The following is a 19,117-nucleotide window of genomic DNA, read 5'->3' as shown; positions in this document are numbered from 1 at the left end:
CTGGCCCCGGCTCGCAGACGTTTCTCACGTCCCAGCTCCTCGCTCCCGGCGGTGCCGGCCCTTCCAGCTCAGTGCCCCGCAGCGCTGATGGTATCTGCCAGCCGCGGCCTGCGGCCCCAGGGGCTGCGTCTGCTGGCACGGCACCAGCCGATGCCTCCGGTGGCTTTTCTGATGTCCCAGAACAGGCTGGGCAGGAAGCTGGGCGCGCTGGGCCGGCCGGGAGCGAGGCAGTGCTGGTCCCGGGGGGGGATCCTGCCCCAGCACGCCAGCTTGGTGCAGAGCTCGCTGCTTCCCAGGCGCGAGGGCTGAGGAGCGGCGCTGGTGCTGGGGCAAGGACCCTGCACACAGCACATGTCCCTGTGCCACAGCCGGGTCCCTCTGGGGGTCTGGTCCCAGCTCTGGGCACGGCCCCCAGTCCCGCCAGCCGCAGCAGCACACACGCGTACAAAGGAGACACCAGAACTTTATGTAAAAACCACAGACGTTTCTGCACACGCACATCGGGGAGCGCAGGGGCGAGGGGCCCGGGCCCTGCCAGCCCTGCACGGGGTGGGCTCCGCTGCCTGCTGCCCCCCCCCTCCCCAGGACACAATTCACATTTTCAACATATTAAAACCGAACCAAGCACGGACACACAGCACATGCCGCGGGGCCACTGCGCTCTGGCACCACCCGGCCGCATGCGTGGCTCTGAGTCCCGCAGCGGGACGTCACAGTGAGTCAGGGTTTGGGGGGGCTGCGGCCGACCCCCCCCGCCCTCTGCATAGACGGGTCCTGGGCTGCGCCGGCAGCCCGTGCCGGGCACCGTGTCCGTCCCGCAACAGGGATGCGGGAGGAATCCTGCCCGTCCCTGGAAGGCACGCGATGCCCCTCCACGCTGGGAGCCCCTAGACCCATCCCAGGGCGTGGGGTTGGAGCTGAGGTGGTGCCCGGGCAGCCCCCGGGGGGCCCCGGCAGCTGAGCACGTGGCGTGGCGGGCGCGGGCTCCGGGCATGCACACACAGACGAACACCGATCCCAGCCGCGGCACCGCGGGCCGGCGAGGCTCAGCAGAGCAGAGGCAGTCGTGCGCAAGGGGCCTGGGCTCTCAGCCCCCGTCACACCACCGAGTCCTGGATCTCAGAGCCCAGGCGCACCCGGGGTCTTTGGCAGGCTGGAGACACCTCCACGAAGCTGTCCCGGACGTGGAGGGGCCTCTTCTCCGACTCGGAGAAGGTGCGCGTGGTGCCCGGGGGCTCGTGCACGGGGGTGCTGACGATGTAGTTGTCCTGCAGGGCCTGGTAGCCCTTGTGCTCGGGCACGGTGCTGGGCAGGCTGCTGCCGTTCAGGGGCAGGCTCTCCACTGGCTTGCGGGGCGGCTTCTGGTGCCGGCCGGGGTCTGCGGGCTCCAGCAAGGCTTTCATGCCGTCGCGGTGCCGGTGCAGGAGGAAGAGGGCCAGCACGAGCACGGCCGTGGCGAAGAGCACGCACATCACCAGGAACTCGGTCCAGTAGGTCTTGCCCTCCAGCCGGGCTGCGGCACTGCCCACTGCCGAGGTGCTCCGTGAGGTGCTGACGGCCTCCAGCGCATCCCGGCCGGCGGACACCTTGCTGCCGGCCTCCAGGGGCCCGTGGGTCAGCTCCTGCACGCCCACGCAGTAGCTGGCCATCAGCTTGCGGAAGCCTTCCTCCAGCGACCAGCACTCGTAGGTGCCCGCGCGCTCGGGGCTGCCCACCAGGATGAGGGCCCCCTCGGGCAGCACCAGGTAGGAGGCGTTGACGGGGGCTCCGTTGTGCAGCCAGCGCCGCGAGGCCAGGTTGGAGAGCAGGCGGCAGGGCAGCGGGCGCACCGCGTTAGGAGGCAGCTGGATCTGCTGGCACGGGGTGTGCGAGGCTGCGGGGAGACAACCCGTGGGGATGTCAGCGAGGCCGCGGGACCCTGCTGCTGGGGGTGCTGGGGGGGACAAGCGAGGGCTGGGGGCCGGCAGCAGCCCCTGCCCCAGCGCAGCGCCCCGGCAGCATCTCACCTGGGGTCAGAAGGATGCGGGGACGGGGCTGGGACACGTTGGCCGACTGGCAGAGCCGCTCCGTGTCAGCGCCTTCGATGTCCTGGGCCCAGAGCCTGGGGCAGAGGAAGGGGGTGAGGCACTGGGGGCTGCAGGGGGCTGGGTGCAGCTCTTCCCGGGGCACAGCACTTACTGGGGGTGCACCGAAGGGTGCAGGGCGGTGCTGCGGCAGGCGCCCCGGCTCCAGGCACAGAAGGGATCCCGCGCCAGCACGCACTCGCCGCAGCTGCGGTACAGGCTGCAGTTGGCAAACGGCACCTGAGCCACCACCGTGTAGGAGGCTGCGTACACCAGGCCCTGCAGTGGGGAGGCAGGAGGGGGGCAGCGTCATGGCCCCGGCCCCAACACCTGCAGCAGGGCCGGACCCCAGCCCCCCGGGGCTCCCCAGCCTTGGGCTCGGAGTCACAGCTCCCAGCACAGCGGGGGCCTGGCAAGGAGGGAGAAAGGGATCTCCAAACCACGAGCAGATCCCTGCCCCTCGCAACACCTCCCCCTGCGCCAACCCCACAGCGCCCGTGCCCGGCCCCTGCCTGGTCGTGGTCCAGCAGCAGCTGCAGAACGGGCTGCCCGGCGGGGAAGAGGTGGATCTCCTCGATGATGTGCACCCTGTGGTTCACATGCACAGCCTTGTGCAAGCGGCCGTCATCTGCGAACACAAGGGCTGTGCTGAGTGGGGCTGAGGACACGTGGCGCTCATCCCATCCCATCCCATCCCATCCCATCCCATCCCATCCCATCCCATCCCATCCCATCCCATCCCATCCCATCCCATCCCATCCAGCCCCCAGCTGCACCCACCCGTGCCCAGGAAGAGGACGTCGTAGGTGCCGTGGAGGCCCTGCGCGCGGTGGACGCCGATCTGCTGGTAGCGCAGGCGGCTCTGCAGCAGCAGGGGCTGGCTCCGGACGGGGCTGTCCATCAGGAAATGGTCCTTGATGAAGTTCAGCACCCGGTCCGGCATCTGGAGGGACGAGTTGATCTTCAGGTGCCGCGTGTGGCTGGTGATGCACTGGGGAGGGAGATGGGGGTCAGCCGGGGTGTGGGGCAGCGGGTGGCCCTGCTGCCACTGCCAGGAGCCAGGATGGGGGTGGGGGCGGGCGCAGGGGCTGCCCCGTCCTGCAGTTATTGTGCCCAGGGGCACGTACCGTGCCTGGACGGGGCTCCGGCACGGGGCTGGTGTCCGTGTACCACTGCTGTGTCTCGCGGTTCACCTCCTTGTAGAGCCCGCTGAAGGCCCTCTGCACGCTGCGGATGGGGAAGGCGCACACCGCCGAGCTGCCCAGGCCACCCTTGTTCCTGGGGAGAGGTGAAGCCCACGGCAGGATCAGGCACCGCGGCTCCGCTGAGCCTCACACGCCTCTGGGAACCCAGGGGGGGCGAGAACCGACCCCGCTGCCCCCCGCGGCCCCCACGCCGCTCACCACTGCGAGGTGAAGACCCCATAGAAGACCGTCTCCCTCCAGCGCAGCTCCCCGGGCGTGAGCACGAAGACGTCCTGCAGCACGTTGAAGGGGAAGCCGTCCTCGGGGTGCGAGCACAGCAGCTGTGCCTTCAGGAAGGTCGTCCACCGCCTCTGCAGCACCCGCTCCCCGCCCTGGTCCCCCTGTGCAGGCACCGGGGGTCAGGGCAGGGCACGATGGCTCCGCTGCCCCATGGGGGAGCCCCACGGGGACACCCCCATGCTGCAGAGCCCCCGGGCTGGCTGAGGGGACAGGGGCTCTGTCTGTCCATGCGGCAGTGCTGAGGCTCTGGCCAGAGCAGCCCCAGAGCTGGGGAGGCACGAGCAAAGCAGCGTGCACAGAAGGGAAATGCAGTCCAGGAGGAGAATGGGTTTGTGTCCCCTACATCGGGGGGCGCAGGAGGCAGGGAGGGGCTGCTGCTACCCGTGGGGCAAACAGCAGCAACAAGCGTGAGCGGGGCTGGGCACTGTGGAGCTGTGACTGCCCCGGAGGGCTCTCCCGCAGGTGCTGGTCCCTTCCCAGGGATGGACACGTGCAGGGGGGTCCCACATCCCTCCCCCTGCCCCGCATCAGCGACACCCTGGGCACATCCTCCCCACGTGTGCCCCCGCTGCCCCGCGCTCACCTTGCACACGCGTGCGATGCGTGAGACGATGGTGTTCTCGAAGTAGTCGAACTCCTTGCCAGTCTCGCTGAAGAAGAAGTACACCTTGTCGTCGTCACCCTCGGGGTTGCCGGCAGGCAGGCTCTCCCGCAGGTAGGCTGAGCCCACGAAGACTGGGTCTGGGGGCACAGGCACCTTCAGCACCACCCCGTCCCCGTCCCCGTCCCCGCCCCTCCCCAGCCCAGGGCTGACGACCCGACGTCTGTCCCGGCCCCCCTCACCCTGCAGCCAGTTGAGGGAGTTCTCCGTCTTGAGGGCGATGCGGCTCTCCTGGCTGCGGTAGATGGTGGGCTCGTTGCCCTGGAAGTTGCTGACGGTGCCGGCATAGAGCTCGCCGTCTGCCAGGGAGAGGCTCCTGCTGGGACCCGGCACGGACACAGACCCGCTCCCACCGGGGCTGCCCGTGCCTGGCCGGGGTTCGTCCCGCCGCAGAGGCCGGGGGAGCGCGTGCCTTACCGACCATGACGGCGGTGGACCGGTACTCGGGGTCGAAGGGGCAGCGTCCCTTCCCGTCTTCCAGCAGCACCCTTCCCGACGCATCTCGCTCCAGGCTGAAGCGCTGCACGTTCTGCATGGGGACGGGGCTGTGAGCACGGCACAGAGCCCACCTCCCACCCCGGGGACTTGTGGCCCCGCAGGGCCCCCCGGCACCCTCCCCATGCTCACAATGTAGGCGCAGGCGGGGCTGAAGGCGCAGGTCCCGCAGGTGTAGAGGTGGGTGCTGTTCAGCTGCAGCAGCATCTTGATGTAGTTGTGACAGTCCCTCTGCAGGAGGAGGACAGGGCTCAGCCACCACGCCTGCAGGTGCTGTGCACGGGGCACTGCCTGCCCCCGGCAGCACGTCCTGCTGGGCTCACCTGGGGGTCCTTGCCCTTGAACACGCACTGCCTCTTCTTCTCCTCATCCGCACCCCACAGCAGCTGCAGAGAGGGGACAGTCACTGGGAGCCCCCGTCACCAGCTGGCCCCCTGACACCCCTCCTGGGGCTGGCAGAGCTCAGCCCCAGCACCGCTGTCCTCCCTTGGCTCCATCCCACACGGGGCACCAGCTGCTTGGGGCTGAGCACCCACTGCCAGCACAGCCGGGGCAGCAGCCTCCTCGCTGTCCCAACTGGCTGCAAAAAGCAGCAGGTCTTGCACAGAACCTGTGCCAAACTTGGGCTTGGTGCCCCCAGCCCTCCCATGGTCCTGGGGGGCTCTGCACGGGCTCACCCTGCGGGCCGGGGCTCCGGGCTGGAAGTGGCTGGTGTTGACGGCGAAGAGCACCTCGCGCGCCCCCAGGTAGAGGGTGCCGCCGTCCGGGCTCAGCAGCAGCGCCGTGTAGTTGGACACGCCGGGCACCATGAAGCGCTGCACGACCCGCTCGGCAGAGTCTGTGGGGGAAGAGCGAGGGATCAGCACCACGCACGCTGCTCCGGGCTGCGCGCACCACACCGACCCCCGCTGCGGCCGTGGCTCGAGGCAGAAACCAGCAGACTTTGAGAGGGGGCAGCTCCCCTCGCCCCTCGCTGAGGGAGCTGGCAGCATGGGCTGCGCTGGCTGAACCACATCCTTCTGCACCCCCGGCAAACCACCAACGGCTGCAATAACGCCCGAGGGCGATGTCTGTACTGCTGGGAGCACGGACTGCAGCATCCTGGCCCCCGGGGACAGCCCCGGGGCGCACAGTGCTGCAGGCACTCTGCCCAGCACAGGGCAGCACAGCCCCTTGGGGCTCGGCCCTGCAGCCAGCCCTGGGGGGACCCCCTCCAGCAGAGCCCCCCTGGCACTGCCCCAGCCGCTGCCCGCTCCGGCCCCGGGCAGAGGCAGCGTCTGAGTCAGGCGAGCGCCTGTCCCGCGTGGGTGGCCTTGCCCCGGAAGCCCTTCCTCTCGCGCCAGCAGCCCTCTGATTCAGACGGCCTGGCTGTGTCAGTGGGACACGTCGGGCTGACTCACGCTGCCAACTCCCTCACCCCTGACCCACAGCTCCCCGGGGATGCCCCGACCTGCCCGGCCCCCAGCTCAGTGCCAGCCACCGCACGGACTCTGTCCGGTGCGCTCGGGTGCTGGCAGAGCTGCTGGGGCAGGGCCCTGCTCCTCTCCCTGCTCTGCTGCTGCCACCACGGCACGGGGGGGGCACAAGAGAGCCCCACAGGGACACAGCACTCCCAACCCCGATCCCCACCTGCTGCGCCTGACAAGCACCCTGGACTCCCTCCCCAGGAGGCACGGCACGGCGTGGAGCTGCACGGCACAGCCCTTCCCTGATCCCGGCAGCCTGGGCACAGTCCAGGGCACCTGGCCCAGTGCCTGCCCTCTGACGCTGCCTCCCTTGTGGCAGCATGGAGGGAAGGATACCCTGGGGAGCTGCATCCTGCCAGGGGGTCCCGTGCCCGGGTCTCGGGGCTATGCCACCCGTGGCAGGTGCAGCGCAGCCAGCAGAGGGGCAGCGGCAGCCCCTGCACCCCGCAGAGCTCTCCCAGCCTGGGAGCTCTGGAGCCTGTGCTGGCTGCCAGGGGGACCTGTTAGGACAAGACCTGCTTCTTCCAGACAAACCTGCTGGAGGCACATCCAGCCGCTCAAGGGGAGCAGCTCGCCTGCTCCTCCCCCCTGCCAACCGCAAGCCCCACACAGGAGCCACTTTCGGATGCACGACGCTGCAGGCACCCCCTGCCCGCTCCTGCAATGGCACCGGGGGGATCTAGGTCAGGCCCCCTAGGTTCTCCCCACAGCCCCGAGCCCAGGCTGCAGCCTCTGCCAAAACAGCCTCTGCAGGAGGGCAGAGCTGGGCCAGAACCGGTCTGTGCAGGCACGGTGTGGCACGGCACGGTGTGGCAAGGCACGGAGCCGAGCTGGGCTGTCCCGCTGGCTCCGGGGGCTCCCATCCATCCCAACCCACTCAGCAGGTCCCAGATCTGCTGGTGCCACCACAACTGTGGCCGGCGGTCACGGGAGCACGTGGCAGGGCCACGTCCACGCCGATGAACCACAGCGCACGGAGCCAGAGAGCGCTCCCGTGCCAGAACCATCCTGACCCAAAGCCACCGCGCCCTCCCCAGCTGTCCCCAGCCGGGAGCCAGCGTGGGACAGGCACCGCTCGCCAACGGCAGCTGGATTTAGCCACCTCTGGGAGCCCAGCGAGCCTCAACACTTGTGGGCTGCCCACGCCACAGCCTCAGTGCCGGCCGATGGAGCTGGGCCTGTGGCTGCTGGTGCCAACCCGAGGTGCCCCCAGGAGCAGGATGCTGACCCCCCCGATGTCAGCCGGTGGCACGTGGCCCCAGGCAGCAGGGGCTTTGCAGGGCGAGGGGGGGCTCTGCCTGCCAGGACCCCACTTGCCCTGGGCCACCCCTCCCCAGCCCCTTCCCCAGCCCAGTCCAGGGCCAGGGGGTCCCAGAGCACCTGGGGCCAGGCACGGCGAGGGGCTGCGCACACCCCCAGCCGTGAGGGGGGTCCTGCAGGCACGCTGGCTGCCGTGGCAGGGCTGGAGCTGCACGGAGTGCCAACATGCACAGCCCCTGTGGCCAGCTCGCCCCCACCCACACTCATGCACCCCGTGTGTGGGGGACACGAGCACGCTGCCCCAGCTCCGTGCTCCCCGACCGCCGTGCCTGCAGCCCGGGGGCTCTGCCCCATCCCTGCCATGCAGCCCCTGCTGCTCCCCATGTGTCCGTGCTGCCGGCAGCCCCCGGAGCGCAGCGAGCCCCGGCTTGCCGGGCTGGCTGGGAGGGAGCTGTGCAGGCTCAGCACCCCGCGGGCTGTCACAAGGCGTTTCCACACCGGGGCGGCGGGGCCGGCTCCGTCCCACGGCCGGGGGAGGCCAACCCCTGTCCCGGTCCCGGTCCCAGTCCCGCTCCCGGCCGAGCGGGCGGGGGCAGCCCGCGCCCCCCAGGGGCGGCCGTCGGGCACGGCGAGATGCTCGGGGCAGCCCCGCCGCCGCGGCTCCCCCCCGCGCTCCCGGACGGGGTCCCGGGGGTGCCGGCGGGGGGGTGCCCGGCCAGCCCCCGGGCCCGCCCCGCCCGTCCCCACCGCGCAGCCCCGTCGGACACTCACCGTAGGGCAGGCTGACCCGCGGCACCGGCTCCTGCGCCGCCGAGAGCAGCAGCGCCGCCAGCACCGAGTGCGCCAGGACGGGCAGCGCCGGGCGCGGAGCCATGGCGAGCCGAGCCGGGCCGAGCCGAGCCGGGCCGGGCCGGGCCTCCGCGGCGTCCCGCGAAGCCGCCCCGGGCGCTGCAGACCTGTGGGGAGAGAGGGGCTGAGCGGCACGGCTCGGCTCGGCTCGGCACCGGGCACCGCCCCCCGCCCGCCCCGGCCCGCCCCGGCCCGCGGGGCTCCCCGCCCGCTCGGGCACCGGCACCGGGCGCAGCGCCCAGTCCAGCCCTGCCCAGCCCCGCGGAGCTTCCCCGCCCCGCCGGGACCCGCTGCTGGGCACCGCCGCCCCCCGGGGAGGGGGCACCGGCACCGGCACCGGCACCGGCACCGTGCCGCCAGCTTCCCCGGCTGCGCCCCGGGGCCGCCCGCCCGCGCTCCCGGCACATCCCAGCGCCCGCTGCCCTGCCGGGGCCGCAGCATCCCCGGGGCAAAGCTCCCGGCCGCCGGTGTCCTCGGGGGGCGGCTCCGGGCAGCACGGGGCAGGGGCGCTGCCCCCCCGACGGGCCGCCCCCGGGGGCAGGCTGCCCAGCGGGACCCGCTCCCAGCCCCGCGGTGTGCGGGGCCGTGCCGGGCGGGGGGCTCGCCACCCCCTCACAAAAGCACACGCAGACCCCCAGAGAACCGCCGCGCTCGTCCAGCGGTTGCCATGGAAATGCGTTATTAATGACAGCTGCTTATTTTGCCATGGCAACGGGGGGGAAAGGGAAAAGGGTCTCTGCTCGGCAGCCCTCCCGGGGTCGAGGCCCGCCCAGCCACTTCGCTCCTATGCCTGGGGCAGAGCCCCTGGCTGCCTGCTGGGCCAGCCCCAGCCCTGCACCCCTGGGCCATCGCCCCCCCACTGGCAGGGGCCCTCATGCAGGCCCCCCGCCCGGGAGGTACCCCAAAATCCTGGCAGGGCCGTGCCCCGCTTCCACGCTCTGCCAGTGGGACACAGCTGGAGGGTGCCCACTCCAGGGCCGAACGGGGCTCCCAGTGCCTGGGGCTACCAGCGGGGCCCCTGCCTCCCTCCTTGGCTCGGCTCCATCCCCGTTCCTGCTGCGGCCGCGGTCCCTTCCTGGGCACGGGCCGGGGCTGTACCCCACCTGCCTTATCAGCACCCTTTGCCCGGGAAGCGCCACAGACAGGGCCGTGATTCTGCGTCACAGGGCTGGGCAGCACCACGCTGCGTGGGGTGGGAGGGTGGACGCTCGCCCCTGCAGCGATGCCCCCCCTGCCTGCTGCAACCCCGGGGATCCCCGCGGGGGCTCTGGGGACCTGAGCATTGCCTGCGCATGGCCACGGGAGCGCAGTGCCAACCCCCTGGCGTGATGGCACGCAGCAGTGGGAACCCCCGGGGGGAGGACGGCCGCTTTCAGGCCAGGCGGGCAGGGCAGGGTGGGCAGGGTGGGCAGGACAGGCCGGGCAGGGCAGGCAGGGTGCCCCGGTGCAGGCTGCCTGGCCGGGCAGGAGCAGGGCAGCGGGGCGAGTCCGGAGCCTGCGCCTTTAAGCGCCTGCCGGCGGCGAGCCTGGAACAGCTCCCCAGCCCGCTGCTGGCAGCCCGGCCTGTTTACGACAAACTCCCATTTATCTCCTCCGCCTGCCCACGCAGGCTGCCAGCGCGGGGCAGCGCGAGGGGCACCCTGCAGCACCGTGCCCCTCGCTCGGCGCGCAGGCGCAGCGGCCGGGCGGGCATGTGCGTGCCTGCGTGCCCTGCGCGGCTCTGCCCGTACCTGCACGCACATGTGCGGCCGCCCTGCCAGCCCTCCCGCCCCTCCACCTGCAACAGCGGTTAGGGATGGGGAAATTGCTCGGGGTGTCGGGCCCGGGCAGCACCAAAACCCGTGGCCTAGGGTCAACTGGCAGGCACGCTGGTGGTTTTTGCACCAAATTCCCACGCTGAAGCCCTCCGCCCTGCTCCCGCAGGTGGCTGGGAAGGCGGCGCAGAGCCGTGCTGCTGCCTGCGAGGAGCTGGGGCCAGGGCCGCCCCGCCACCGCTGCCTGCGTGCTCAAACCCTGCTCATCAACCTGCCCCGGCACGGGCACGGCACAGGCACGTCCCCTGCTTGGAGACTCCAGCCGTGCTTACACACAGCCTACACACGGCGCGCACGCCCCCAGCTCGGCTCCCTCCTGGCGGCTGCCAGACAGCACCAGGCCGTCCTCGCAAGACCCCCTCCTCCCCCCAGCCGCGCACACAGGCAGAGCGGGAGCGCGCTCGCACGCACACCTGCAGCCGTGCACGCTGCCGGGCCCTGCTGATTCACGCACAGATGCTCCCAGCCCCAGCTGCTCAGCGCCAGCAGCTCAGAGGAGGACGCGTGTCCCGCTGGAGCGGGGCCGCCTCGGGCAGCACAGCCGCGGTCAGCACGGCGGGGGGAGCGAGGAGCACGCACGCCTGCTCTGCTTCGCTGCACGCCGGCAGGCAGCGGGGAAGAGGCCCCGCTCGGGACCAGGGGCTGCGGCAGCTTCCAGCCGCAGGGCAGGAGGGGCACCCTGGGGCCCAGGGCCCCTGGGCATCTTCCCTGTTCCGCAGGCACCGGCCATGTCCCCTGCTGAGCTGGGGGCCTCTCAAGGGGCTGCAGCCCTGCTCCCACCTGCCTGTCCCTGTGCCCCATGCCTCCCTCGCTATCTCTGGCCCCACCACCTGGACGCCCCCTCTCTTTGTCTAGGTGCTGGCCCCACACTGCCCTGCAGCATCACCTTTGGCCCTGTGGCAGGGGCCCTCCGGACCCTACAAAATGGAGCCGTCCCCCCATTCCCTCACCTCATTCTCCTGTGTGGTCTGTGTGCCTGCTGTTCTGTGCTGCTGGCCTGTGAGGCTGCAGGACACATGGGACACAACGCTCAGCCCCAGCTGCTTGTTGAGACACCGAGCACCCCTTGGAGGGCTGGGACCTGGTGGTCTCTGAGCCTAGGCACTTCTGCTCCCGGGAGTGCAGGAATCAAGGGGTCCTGCCTCAGGGATGTGTGACCCCTTCCCAGCCACCCCTGGCCCCACAGAGTTTAGGCCAGTGCTGGTGTTCTTTGGCCCCGCTCCCCCCACCCCACAGCAGCTCCCTTCACTGTGGTGCTGCCTGTGGGAAAAGGGGGCCCCTGACCTCACGACCTGTGTGGCCCCCGCTTTCCCAGTGCCCCCAAACCCAGAGGCTGCAGAGGTACCTAACACCACCGGGAGCAGCCGGCACGCCTGGGACACGCAGCACGCGTGCAGCCTGCAGGCATCCCGGCGCTGTGCACACGCACACACGTGGCACACGCAGCACACACGCGTGCCCCATACCTGACACCGAGCGAGCGCACACGCCTCCTTACAAGAAACCGAGATGCCTGTCCAGAACACTTCCTCGGGCAAGCACCGTGTGTACCGCGCGCCGACACACATGTAAACACACGCAGGGTGGATTAGGGGAGGCACACACCCCACCCTGCAAACACTCACACCTGGGAACGCCCCCGGTGAGCACAGCCCCACGCTCTGGGGCGGGCAGCCGTCCTCACACGTAGCCCTGAGTGCTCCCGCTCCCTGCACACGCAGCCACACGCATGCTGCACGGATATACACACTGAATATACACACGGATACACACTGATATACACACAGATACACACCGAATATACACACGGATATACACACCGATATACACACGGATACACACGCACGTTGCACGCACACTGCACACACACAGGCCCTCTGCCACCCCCGCGGCAAACCCAGGGCAGTGGCTGCCCCTGCACACACACACAGCGTGTGGGAGCCCCGTGCAAGTGGCCGCCCGCAGCCTTGCACACCCCGTGCACGTACACACCTCCCCCCGCACACAAGGGCTCCCCCAGCAGCGCGCACATCCCCCCGCACGCCCCTCCCGTGCACACCCCCTTGCACACTCACACACACACAAACGCTCTCACACACACAAATGCACACACACACTCACACACACTCACACTCACACGCTCGCCCCCCCGCGCCCCGCCGCCCTCTCCCCGCCGCTTACCGGCTCCGGGCGCGGCGCGGCGGGACCCGCCTGCAGCGCGGGGCGGCTCCGGGGCTCCCCGCCCGCGGCGGGGCGCGGGGCGGCTCCGGGGCGGCTCCGGCTGCTCCGCCCGCCGCTCGCAACAAAGGGCCGCCCCGCCCGGCCGCCCCCGCCCGCGGCTCCGCCACCGGCAGCGCTGCCGCCGTCCCGCCCGGCCGGGGCTCGGGGGCGGGGGGCCGGGAGGGGGCGGGCGTTGCTCCTGCCTCGGGGGGCTGAAGCCGGGGCAGCCCCGGCCCCGGGGCGCAGCAGGGGGGGACCCCAGCTCAAGGCGCGGGGGGTCCCCGGGGGTTCCCGGGGTAGGGGGTCCCCAGCACGATGCCGCTCGCCCCAGCAGCACGGCGCTCAGCAGAGCCCAGGGCCGGTGGGCAGCGGGGCTCTGCGGGGTCCTGCAGCATGGGTGATGCTGGGGGCCCTGCCTGGGGAGAGAGCCTGTGGCCCTCATACTGGGGCAGCCCCAGCAGCAGGGGTGTTGGTGCTGCACGGTGGGTGCAGGACACCAGGTACAAGCGTGTGTGGCTGCAGGCATTGCCATGAGGCCCTGGCGGCGATGTGCAGCTCTGGGTGCTCTGCAGCAGCACGTGGCTGCAGGTGGCTGCTCCGTGGCACACGGCTGGAGGCTGCTGGCCGGGTGCCATCGGTGAGCAGAGCCCATGGGGATCCACGGGCCTGAGCTGGTGCTTGGGGCGGCTGCAGTGGGGGCCCCTGCTCAGCCCAGGGACAGGCAGCGTGGGAGCAGCCGGGCACTGGGGGAGGCACAGAGCAGGAGCTGAGCCACAGGGGTGAGGGGAGCCAGGCATGCGGCTGTGCCCCAGCACGGGGGTCCAGTGGGCTGAGCGCCCCCCAGCCTGTGGGCAGAGCTGTGGCAGCAGCACCAGCTCTGCGGGGAGCCGGCGCTGTGCTGTGAGTGAGCACCAAGCTGCTGCCCAGCGCTGGGCCAGGCAGGGACACGGGGCCAGCCAGCCTCAGCCCTGCACCTCCAGGCTCCCCGTCCTCCTTTGTGGAGGTTCCACTTGTGTTTTCAGCTGTGCCATGTCCCCAGGCACCACCATCTGCTCTGCCTGATGTCACGCCGCGTCCCTGGGGTGGCTGTGCTGCCCTGCCCCGCGTGGCCCTGGCTGCCCCTAGCCAGTGGGGATGGGGTCCCTGCAGCTGCTGCCTCTGTGCAGCCCCTGGGCCCTCGGGTGGGGGGGTGAGGTGTGGGGTTGCTGTATGGGGGCAAAGACAGCTCCCCTTCCCTCCCTGGACCCTTGCTATTTCTCTGGCTGGGCTCTCGGTGCCCCAAAATGCTGGAGTCAGCCCCCTGCACGCGCTGCTCCCCACGCAGGGCTGGCTGGAGCCCGGCCCCGGCCCCCACAGCGAGCCCGGCCAGCCCGCACAGCCCCTCCTGGGGCCACCCAGCTGCGGGGGGAGCTGCTCTGGCAGCAGCCCGGGGCGTGTGGGCTGGGCTCCGGCCAGGGATGCCTCCTTTGTTCAAAGGCAGCCCTTCCCTGGGCCCGTGCCACATGGCTGCTCCGTCAGCACGGCCGGAGCCTGCACGCCCGGGGCCGCGCTGTCCTGACCTCGTCCCTGCGAGAGCCCGGTCACGGGGAGGCTGCGACCGCAGGCTTGGCAGGGCTGCAGCCGGTGCCGTGGGGCAGCCCCGGGCCCTGCGCTGGGGTAACGCCGCTGCCCCCTTGCTGTGGGGCAGCCCCACGGCGCTGTCCCTGCGGCTGCAGGGCTGGGTGCAGGGCAGGGTGCTGTGGGAGGGTGGTGGGACCCAGCTCCCATACGCTGCCCCGGAGCAGCGGCCCCCCGCAGCTGGCAGCCCGTGGGCTGCGGCTCTGGTTAATGTTAAAGCCAACAGACGTCAGCGCCGGGCCCTGCCTCCTCCCCGCAGCCCCTCTGCTCGGGGCTGGTGGCTGTTTTGCTTTCCTTCCCCGAGCGGGACCTGCCCGGCCCCCGCAGCTAAAAAAAGCTGCTGGCCTGGCCCGTGCACGCAGGGACAGCAGCGCTCTGGGCCCCTGCACCCCTCCCGGCCCCCGTGCACGCTCTGGGGGTGCCCCGGGGCACGTCTACCCCCCGGTGCTGGGGTCAGGCCAGGCGAGGCTGGTGGAGGTGGCAGCGGCTGCGTGTCCCGCTTGGCCCGTCCGCCCTGCGTCACGAGCTGGCAGCGCGCACGCCGCTGGTTTCTCTCTATGTAGGGAAAGCCGGAGCGCCCAGCCCTGGGCTGAGCTGGCAGCGGGTGCCCTGCCCGGCCCAGCCATGCGGGAGCCACGTCCCCTGCCCGCGGAAGGCACGGGCACCCCCTTGCGCCGCCTGAGACGCACGGAGGCGAGGGGCTAGCTGTGTGCCGGGGGTGCCCCGGTCGAGGGGGGGCCGTGCCAGCACTGCCCGCCAGCCCTTGCCCGGTGAAAGCCGATCCCCGGCCGCCGGTCACCTTGTGCTTTGGCACCGGTTGCGCCCGGCGTGCAGGAACAGCCCCCCGTCCCCCAAACGCCCCCTCCCGTCCCCACGGTGCCTCCCCGGCGGGGTCCTCTCTGCGCACCCCTGTAGGGCCGTCGGGTGGATGCTGGGGGGGGGCTGCGGGCTGCGGGACGGCGGCGGCTCCCCCCGACCCCAAGCCGGACCCCGCACGGGCCCCTCCGGGGCCGGCTTTCGGGGGGGGGGGGGCCGGGCGCAGGCGCTCTCGCACCTCCCCGGGGCGGGGCGAGTCGCGTCCCCGCTCCGCCGGCCCCGCTCCGCCGCCCGCCGCGTCCGCCCCGTCGCGCCCCGCCATGGCCGCCCGCTACCTCCGAGCCGTCCCGGCGCTGAGCCGCGCCGCCGGGCTGCCCCGCTGCCCCCCCGCCGCCGCCGCCGCCGCCGTGCTGGGACCCTCGGGGCCGCGGCGACACTGTGAGTGCGCGTGACCTTGGCCCGGGGGGCGCGCGGCGGGGGCGCGCCCGGTGTCCTTGGGGCGGAGAGGGCGGGCGGGGCAGCGGGGGGGGGGGGGGGCACGGCGCGGCCCGGCTCGGCTCGGCTCGGCTCGGGGGGCACGGCGCGGGGGGCACGGCGCGGTTTGGCACGGCTCGGCTGGGCTGCGGGGACGCGGCGCGGTTTGGCACGGCTCGGGGCGCGCTGGCTCGGCACGGCTCGGCCCCGGCGCCGTGCGCAGCCGGCCCCACCCCCAGCACGGTCCGACCCGTGCCCCTGCGGCCCCGATTTTAGGGGGGGGGGGGGAATCGTGCCCGGAACTGCGGGCGGCCCCGGGGGGCTGCACGGGGCCAGGCCCGGTCCCACGCGGGGTTCTGCACCCCACTTGCACCCGGGTCTGGCCGCGGTCCCACGTGAAGTTTTGCACCCCCAGTTGCACCCGGGTCCTGCCCTGAGTGGGGTTTGCACCCGGGTCCTGTCCAGCCCCGGTCCCACGCGAGGTTTTGCAGCCCAGCACCCCGACCCGCACCCTGGTGGGGTTTGTGCCCCGACCTGTGGCCACCCCCGTGGAAGCTTGCCCTGAGGCTGGTCCTGGTCCCAGGCAAAGTTTTGCACCCGAATTTGCACCCGGGTCCAGCCCCAGGAGGGGTTTGCAGCTGGGCTGTGTGGGTCCCACGGGGGGGCTCTGTGCCCTAACCTGCCCCCGGGGCCGGGTGTGCGCCCCTGAGCCGTGCCCCCCCTGCCCAGATGCCGACAAGCGGATCAAGGTGGCCAACCCGGTGGTGGAGATGGACGGAGACGAGATGACGCGCATCATCTGGGCCTTCATCAAGGAGAAGGTAGCGGGGGCCCGGCGGGGGGGCGCGGGGCCGGGCCCCTCCCTGCCGTACGGGAAATGGGCGGGCGCTGCACGCGCGGGGCTGGCGGGTGCCGTGCAGGGAACAGGTGGTCCCTGCCCTCTGCCCTCCGTCTGTCTGTCTGTCTGTCCGCCCGCCCGCGTGTCTGTCTGTCTGCAGGAAGCAGCTGGTGCAACCCGTGAGCCTTCCGGTGGAAGGAGGGCCCCGGGGAGGGGGGTGAATCGGGCGGGGGGCTGGGGCTGGCCATAGGACGGTGCCTGGTGCTGCTCCCGGGCACCCCAGTGCCTGCCCTGGCTCTGACATGCTCCTGCCCCCCCAGCTGATCCTGCCCAACGTGGACGTCCAGCTGAAGTATTTCGACCTGGGCCTGCCGCACCGGGACAAGACAGATGACCAGGTCACCATCGACTCGGCGCTGGCCACCCAGAAGTACAGCGTGGCTGTCAAGTGTGCCACCATCACTCCGGACGAAGCCAGGGTGGAAGGTGGGCAGGGGGCGAGGGGATGGGGCTGAGCCCCTGCTGCTGGGGGGGGGCTGGCGGTGGGGGCTGGCAGAACCCGCGGCATGGGGAGGCTGAGGGGGCTGTGTGCTGTGCTGGGCTGTGCCTGGTGTCCCACACCTCACCTCGCTGCGTGCCAGAGTTCAAGCTGAAGAAGATGTGGAAGAGCCCCAACGGGACCATCCGGAACATCCTGGGCGGGACGGTGTTCCGGGAGCCCATCATCTGCAAGAACATCCCCCGCCTGGTGCCCGGCTGGACCAAGCCCATCACCATCGGCAGGCATGCCCACGGCGACCAGGTGAGCCCGCGGGGCGGCCGGCGCAGCCCCCAGGGGTGCCCGCAGCCCCCCCCGGCCCTGCAGTGACACCCCGTGCCGCCCCTGCAGTACAAAGCCACCGACTTCGTGGTGAACAAGTCTGGGACGTTCAAGATGGTCTTCACGCCGAAGGACGGCAGTGGGGTGAAGGAGTGGGAGGTGTACAACTTCCCCGGCGGCGGCGTGGGCATGGGCATGTACAACACAGACGAGGTACTGGCGGGGGGCGTTGGGGTCCCGTGGGCTGGCACGGCCCTGCTGTGGGCTCGTGGCCAGGCCGGCAGGGTGGGGGTCCCGCAGCGCTGCGGGGCAGCCAAGGAGCCCAGGTCCCTGCTGACCGCAGCGTCTGCACCCGTTTGTTGCAGTCCATCTCGGGCTTCGCTCACAGCTGCTTCCAGTACGCCATCCAGAAGAAGTGGCCTCTCTACATGAGCACCAAGAACACCATCCTCAAAGCCTACGACGGGCGCTTCAAAGACCTCTTCCAGGAGATCTTTGATAAGTACGGACCTGGCCGGGCTGCTGGGGCTGCTCTGCATGGAGCTGGGGGGGGGGCAGCCGCCTGCCACTGCTGGGGGGGCTCTGGGGCCTGGGGAGGGGGCCCCACACCCCGCGACACTCACGCCTGCTGACAGCCGCTCTGGCTCCCAGGCACTACAAGACGGAGTTCGACAAGCTGAAGATCTGGTACGAGCACCGGCTGATCGATGACATGGTGGCCCAGGTGCTAAAGTCCTCCGGAGGCTTTGTCTGGGCGTGCAAGAACTACGACGGGGACGTCCAGTCGGATATCCTGGCCCAAGGTAGTGCCGGGGCTGCTGGGGGGGCAATTGGGAGGGGGTGGCTGTGGGGGCGCCGCTACCCGCCTGGGGCCGCCCTGACCCCGTCCCACCGCAGGGTTCGGCTCCCTGGGGCTGATGACCTCCGTCCTGGTGTGTCCGGACGGGAAGACCATCGAGGCAGAGGCTGCCCACGGCACCGTCACGCGCCACTACCGGGAGCACCAGAAGGTGGGTGTGCGGCCCCCGCAGCCCCGGGGCGAGCTGCCCCGGCCCGGCCGCTGACGGGGGCTCTCTGCGTGCAGGGCCGGCCCACCAGCACCAACCCCATCGCCAGCATCTTCGCCTGGACGCGTGGGCTGGAGCACAGGGGCAAGCTGGACAGTAACCCAGAGCTGATCAAGTGAGCGGGGTGGGGTGGGGTGGTTTGGGGGTACCCCCAGGGTGGCCCCGTCCCACCCGAGCCCTGCTGGTGCCGGACACTGTGGGACACGGGGCCCCACGCTGTGGCTGCCGGTGACCCCGCTGCCCCCCAGGTTTGCTCAGACGCTGGAGAAGGTCTGCGTTGAGACCGTGGAGAGTGGGACGATGACGAAGGATCTGGCAGGCTGCATTCACGGGCTTGCCAAGTAAGTGTGGCTTACGGGGCGGAGGGGTGTACAGGGAGCGTGTGCCACGAAGGCAAGCTCGCCCTCTGGGGCGGCCACAGGACGGGCACCGGGGGCTGGCCGGCCTCTGGGGACACTGGGCATCTATTTACGGCTCGCCCTGGTCGGGTGGTGGCTGTGGCTGGGCAGGGAGCCACGTCCCGCTGCGGGGGCTCCTCTCCCCGCAGGCGGCCAGCTGGCGCTGTGTGGGCAGGGGCGGGCAGGGCGCTCGCCCCCCCGGGACCCCCCCAGCCCTTCCCCGCACCCTTCTCTCCCAGCGTGAAGCTGAACGAGCACTTTGTGAACACCACCGACTTCCTGGATGCCATCAAGAACAACTTGGACAAGGCCCTGGGCAAGAAGTAGAAGAGGCTCCCCCTGGGCGGGGGTCCGCGTGTGCTGCCCAGCCTTTACCTCATTTTTAACAGGATAGCGAGCCAGCGCCGCCTCTAGCTCACTGACACGGCTCAGGAACATTGGAATCATTTTTACAAGCAGTTTTCCTACGAGTGTTTTTAAAGCCTTTCTAGCAGGGGTTTGTAGGAAGGGGGTGGGGGGGGGGGCTGCCCTTCACCGTACTGTACTTTCTGTAACCTCTGACCTCATGGTGCCAAACAGCTATTAAACACGTCACCGAGGCGCGCGTGGTGGTGGCACGGCTCGCGGGGGGGGCACGGGCACGCGGGGGGCTCGCCGCCCGGCCACGTCCTCCCTGCCCGGGCGCAGGAGGCAGCCAGCAGCTAAAGAATATTCATTTATTTAGAATTATTGCTAAACAACTCTTCAAACCAAAGAGATCAACAAAAATAAACAC

The 19,117-nt window shown here is 71.1% G+C and overlaps 2 protein-coding genes across 2 annotated transcripts; one reads left to right on the top strand and one right to left on the bottom strand.

Annotated features, from left to right (window-relative positions):
• Positions 1 to 851: 851 nt before the first annotated feature.
• Positions 852 to 8,303, bottom strand: SEMA4B (semaphorin 4B; the record flags this gene model as incomplete). Its single annotated transcript, XM_084293158.1, has 14 exons — positions 852 to 1,873; positions 2,007 to 2,101; positions 2,179 to 2,342; positions 2,576 to 2,691; positions 2,844 to 3,054; positions 3,191 to 3,341; positions 3,467 to 3,648; positions 4,131 to 4,288; positions 4,391 to 4,507; positions 4,626 to 4,737; positions 4,836 to 4,934; positions 5,027 to 5,089; positions 5,381 to 5,541; positions 8,201 to 8,303. The coding sequence occupies 14 exons, from the start codon at positions 8,301 to 8,303 to the stop codon at positions 1,098 to 1,100; spliced, it is 2,508 nt and encodes an 835-aa protein (XP_084149284.1). The 3' UTR covers positions 852 to 1,097.
• Positions 8,304 to 14,986: 6,683 nt separating this feature from the next.
• IDH2 (isocitrate dehydrogenase (NADP(+)) 2) lies at positions 14,987 to 18,800 on the top strand. The gene is made up of 11 exons (XM_084293625.1): positions 14,987 to 15,183; positions 15,949 to 16,040; positions 16,378 to 16,543; positions 16,699 to 16,859; positions 16,947 to 17,090; positions 17,243 to 17,379; positions 17,529 to 17,680; positions 17,775 to 17,887; positions 17,962 to 18,059; positions 18,193 to 18,285; positions 18,582 to 18,800. Exons 1-11 carry the CDS (start codon positions 15,066 to 15,068, stop codon positions 18,667 to 18,669), a joined length of 1,362 nt encoding a protein of 453 aa, XP_084149751.1. The 5' UTR covers positions 14,987 to 15,065; the 3' UTR covers positions 18,670 to 18,800.
• The last annotated feature ends 317 nt before the right edge of the window (positions 18,801 to 19,117 follow it).

The sequence above is a fragment of the Netta rufina genome, assembly GCF_964035555.1.
Source record: "Netta rufina genome assembly, chromosome: 11".
Taxonomy (NCBI): domain Eukaryota; kingdom Metazoa; phylum Chordata; class Aves; order Anseriformes; family Anatidae; genus Netta; species Netta rufina.
Note: the sequence above shows the minus strand (reverse complement) of the source record. Positions and strands in the feature narration are given on the sequence as shown.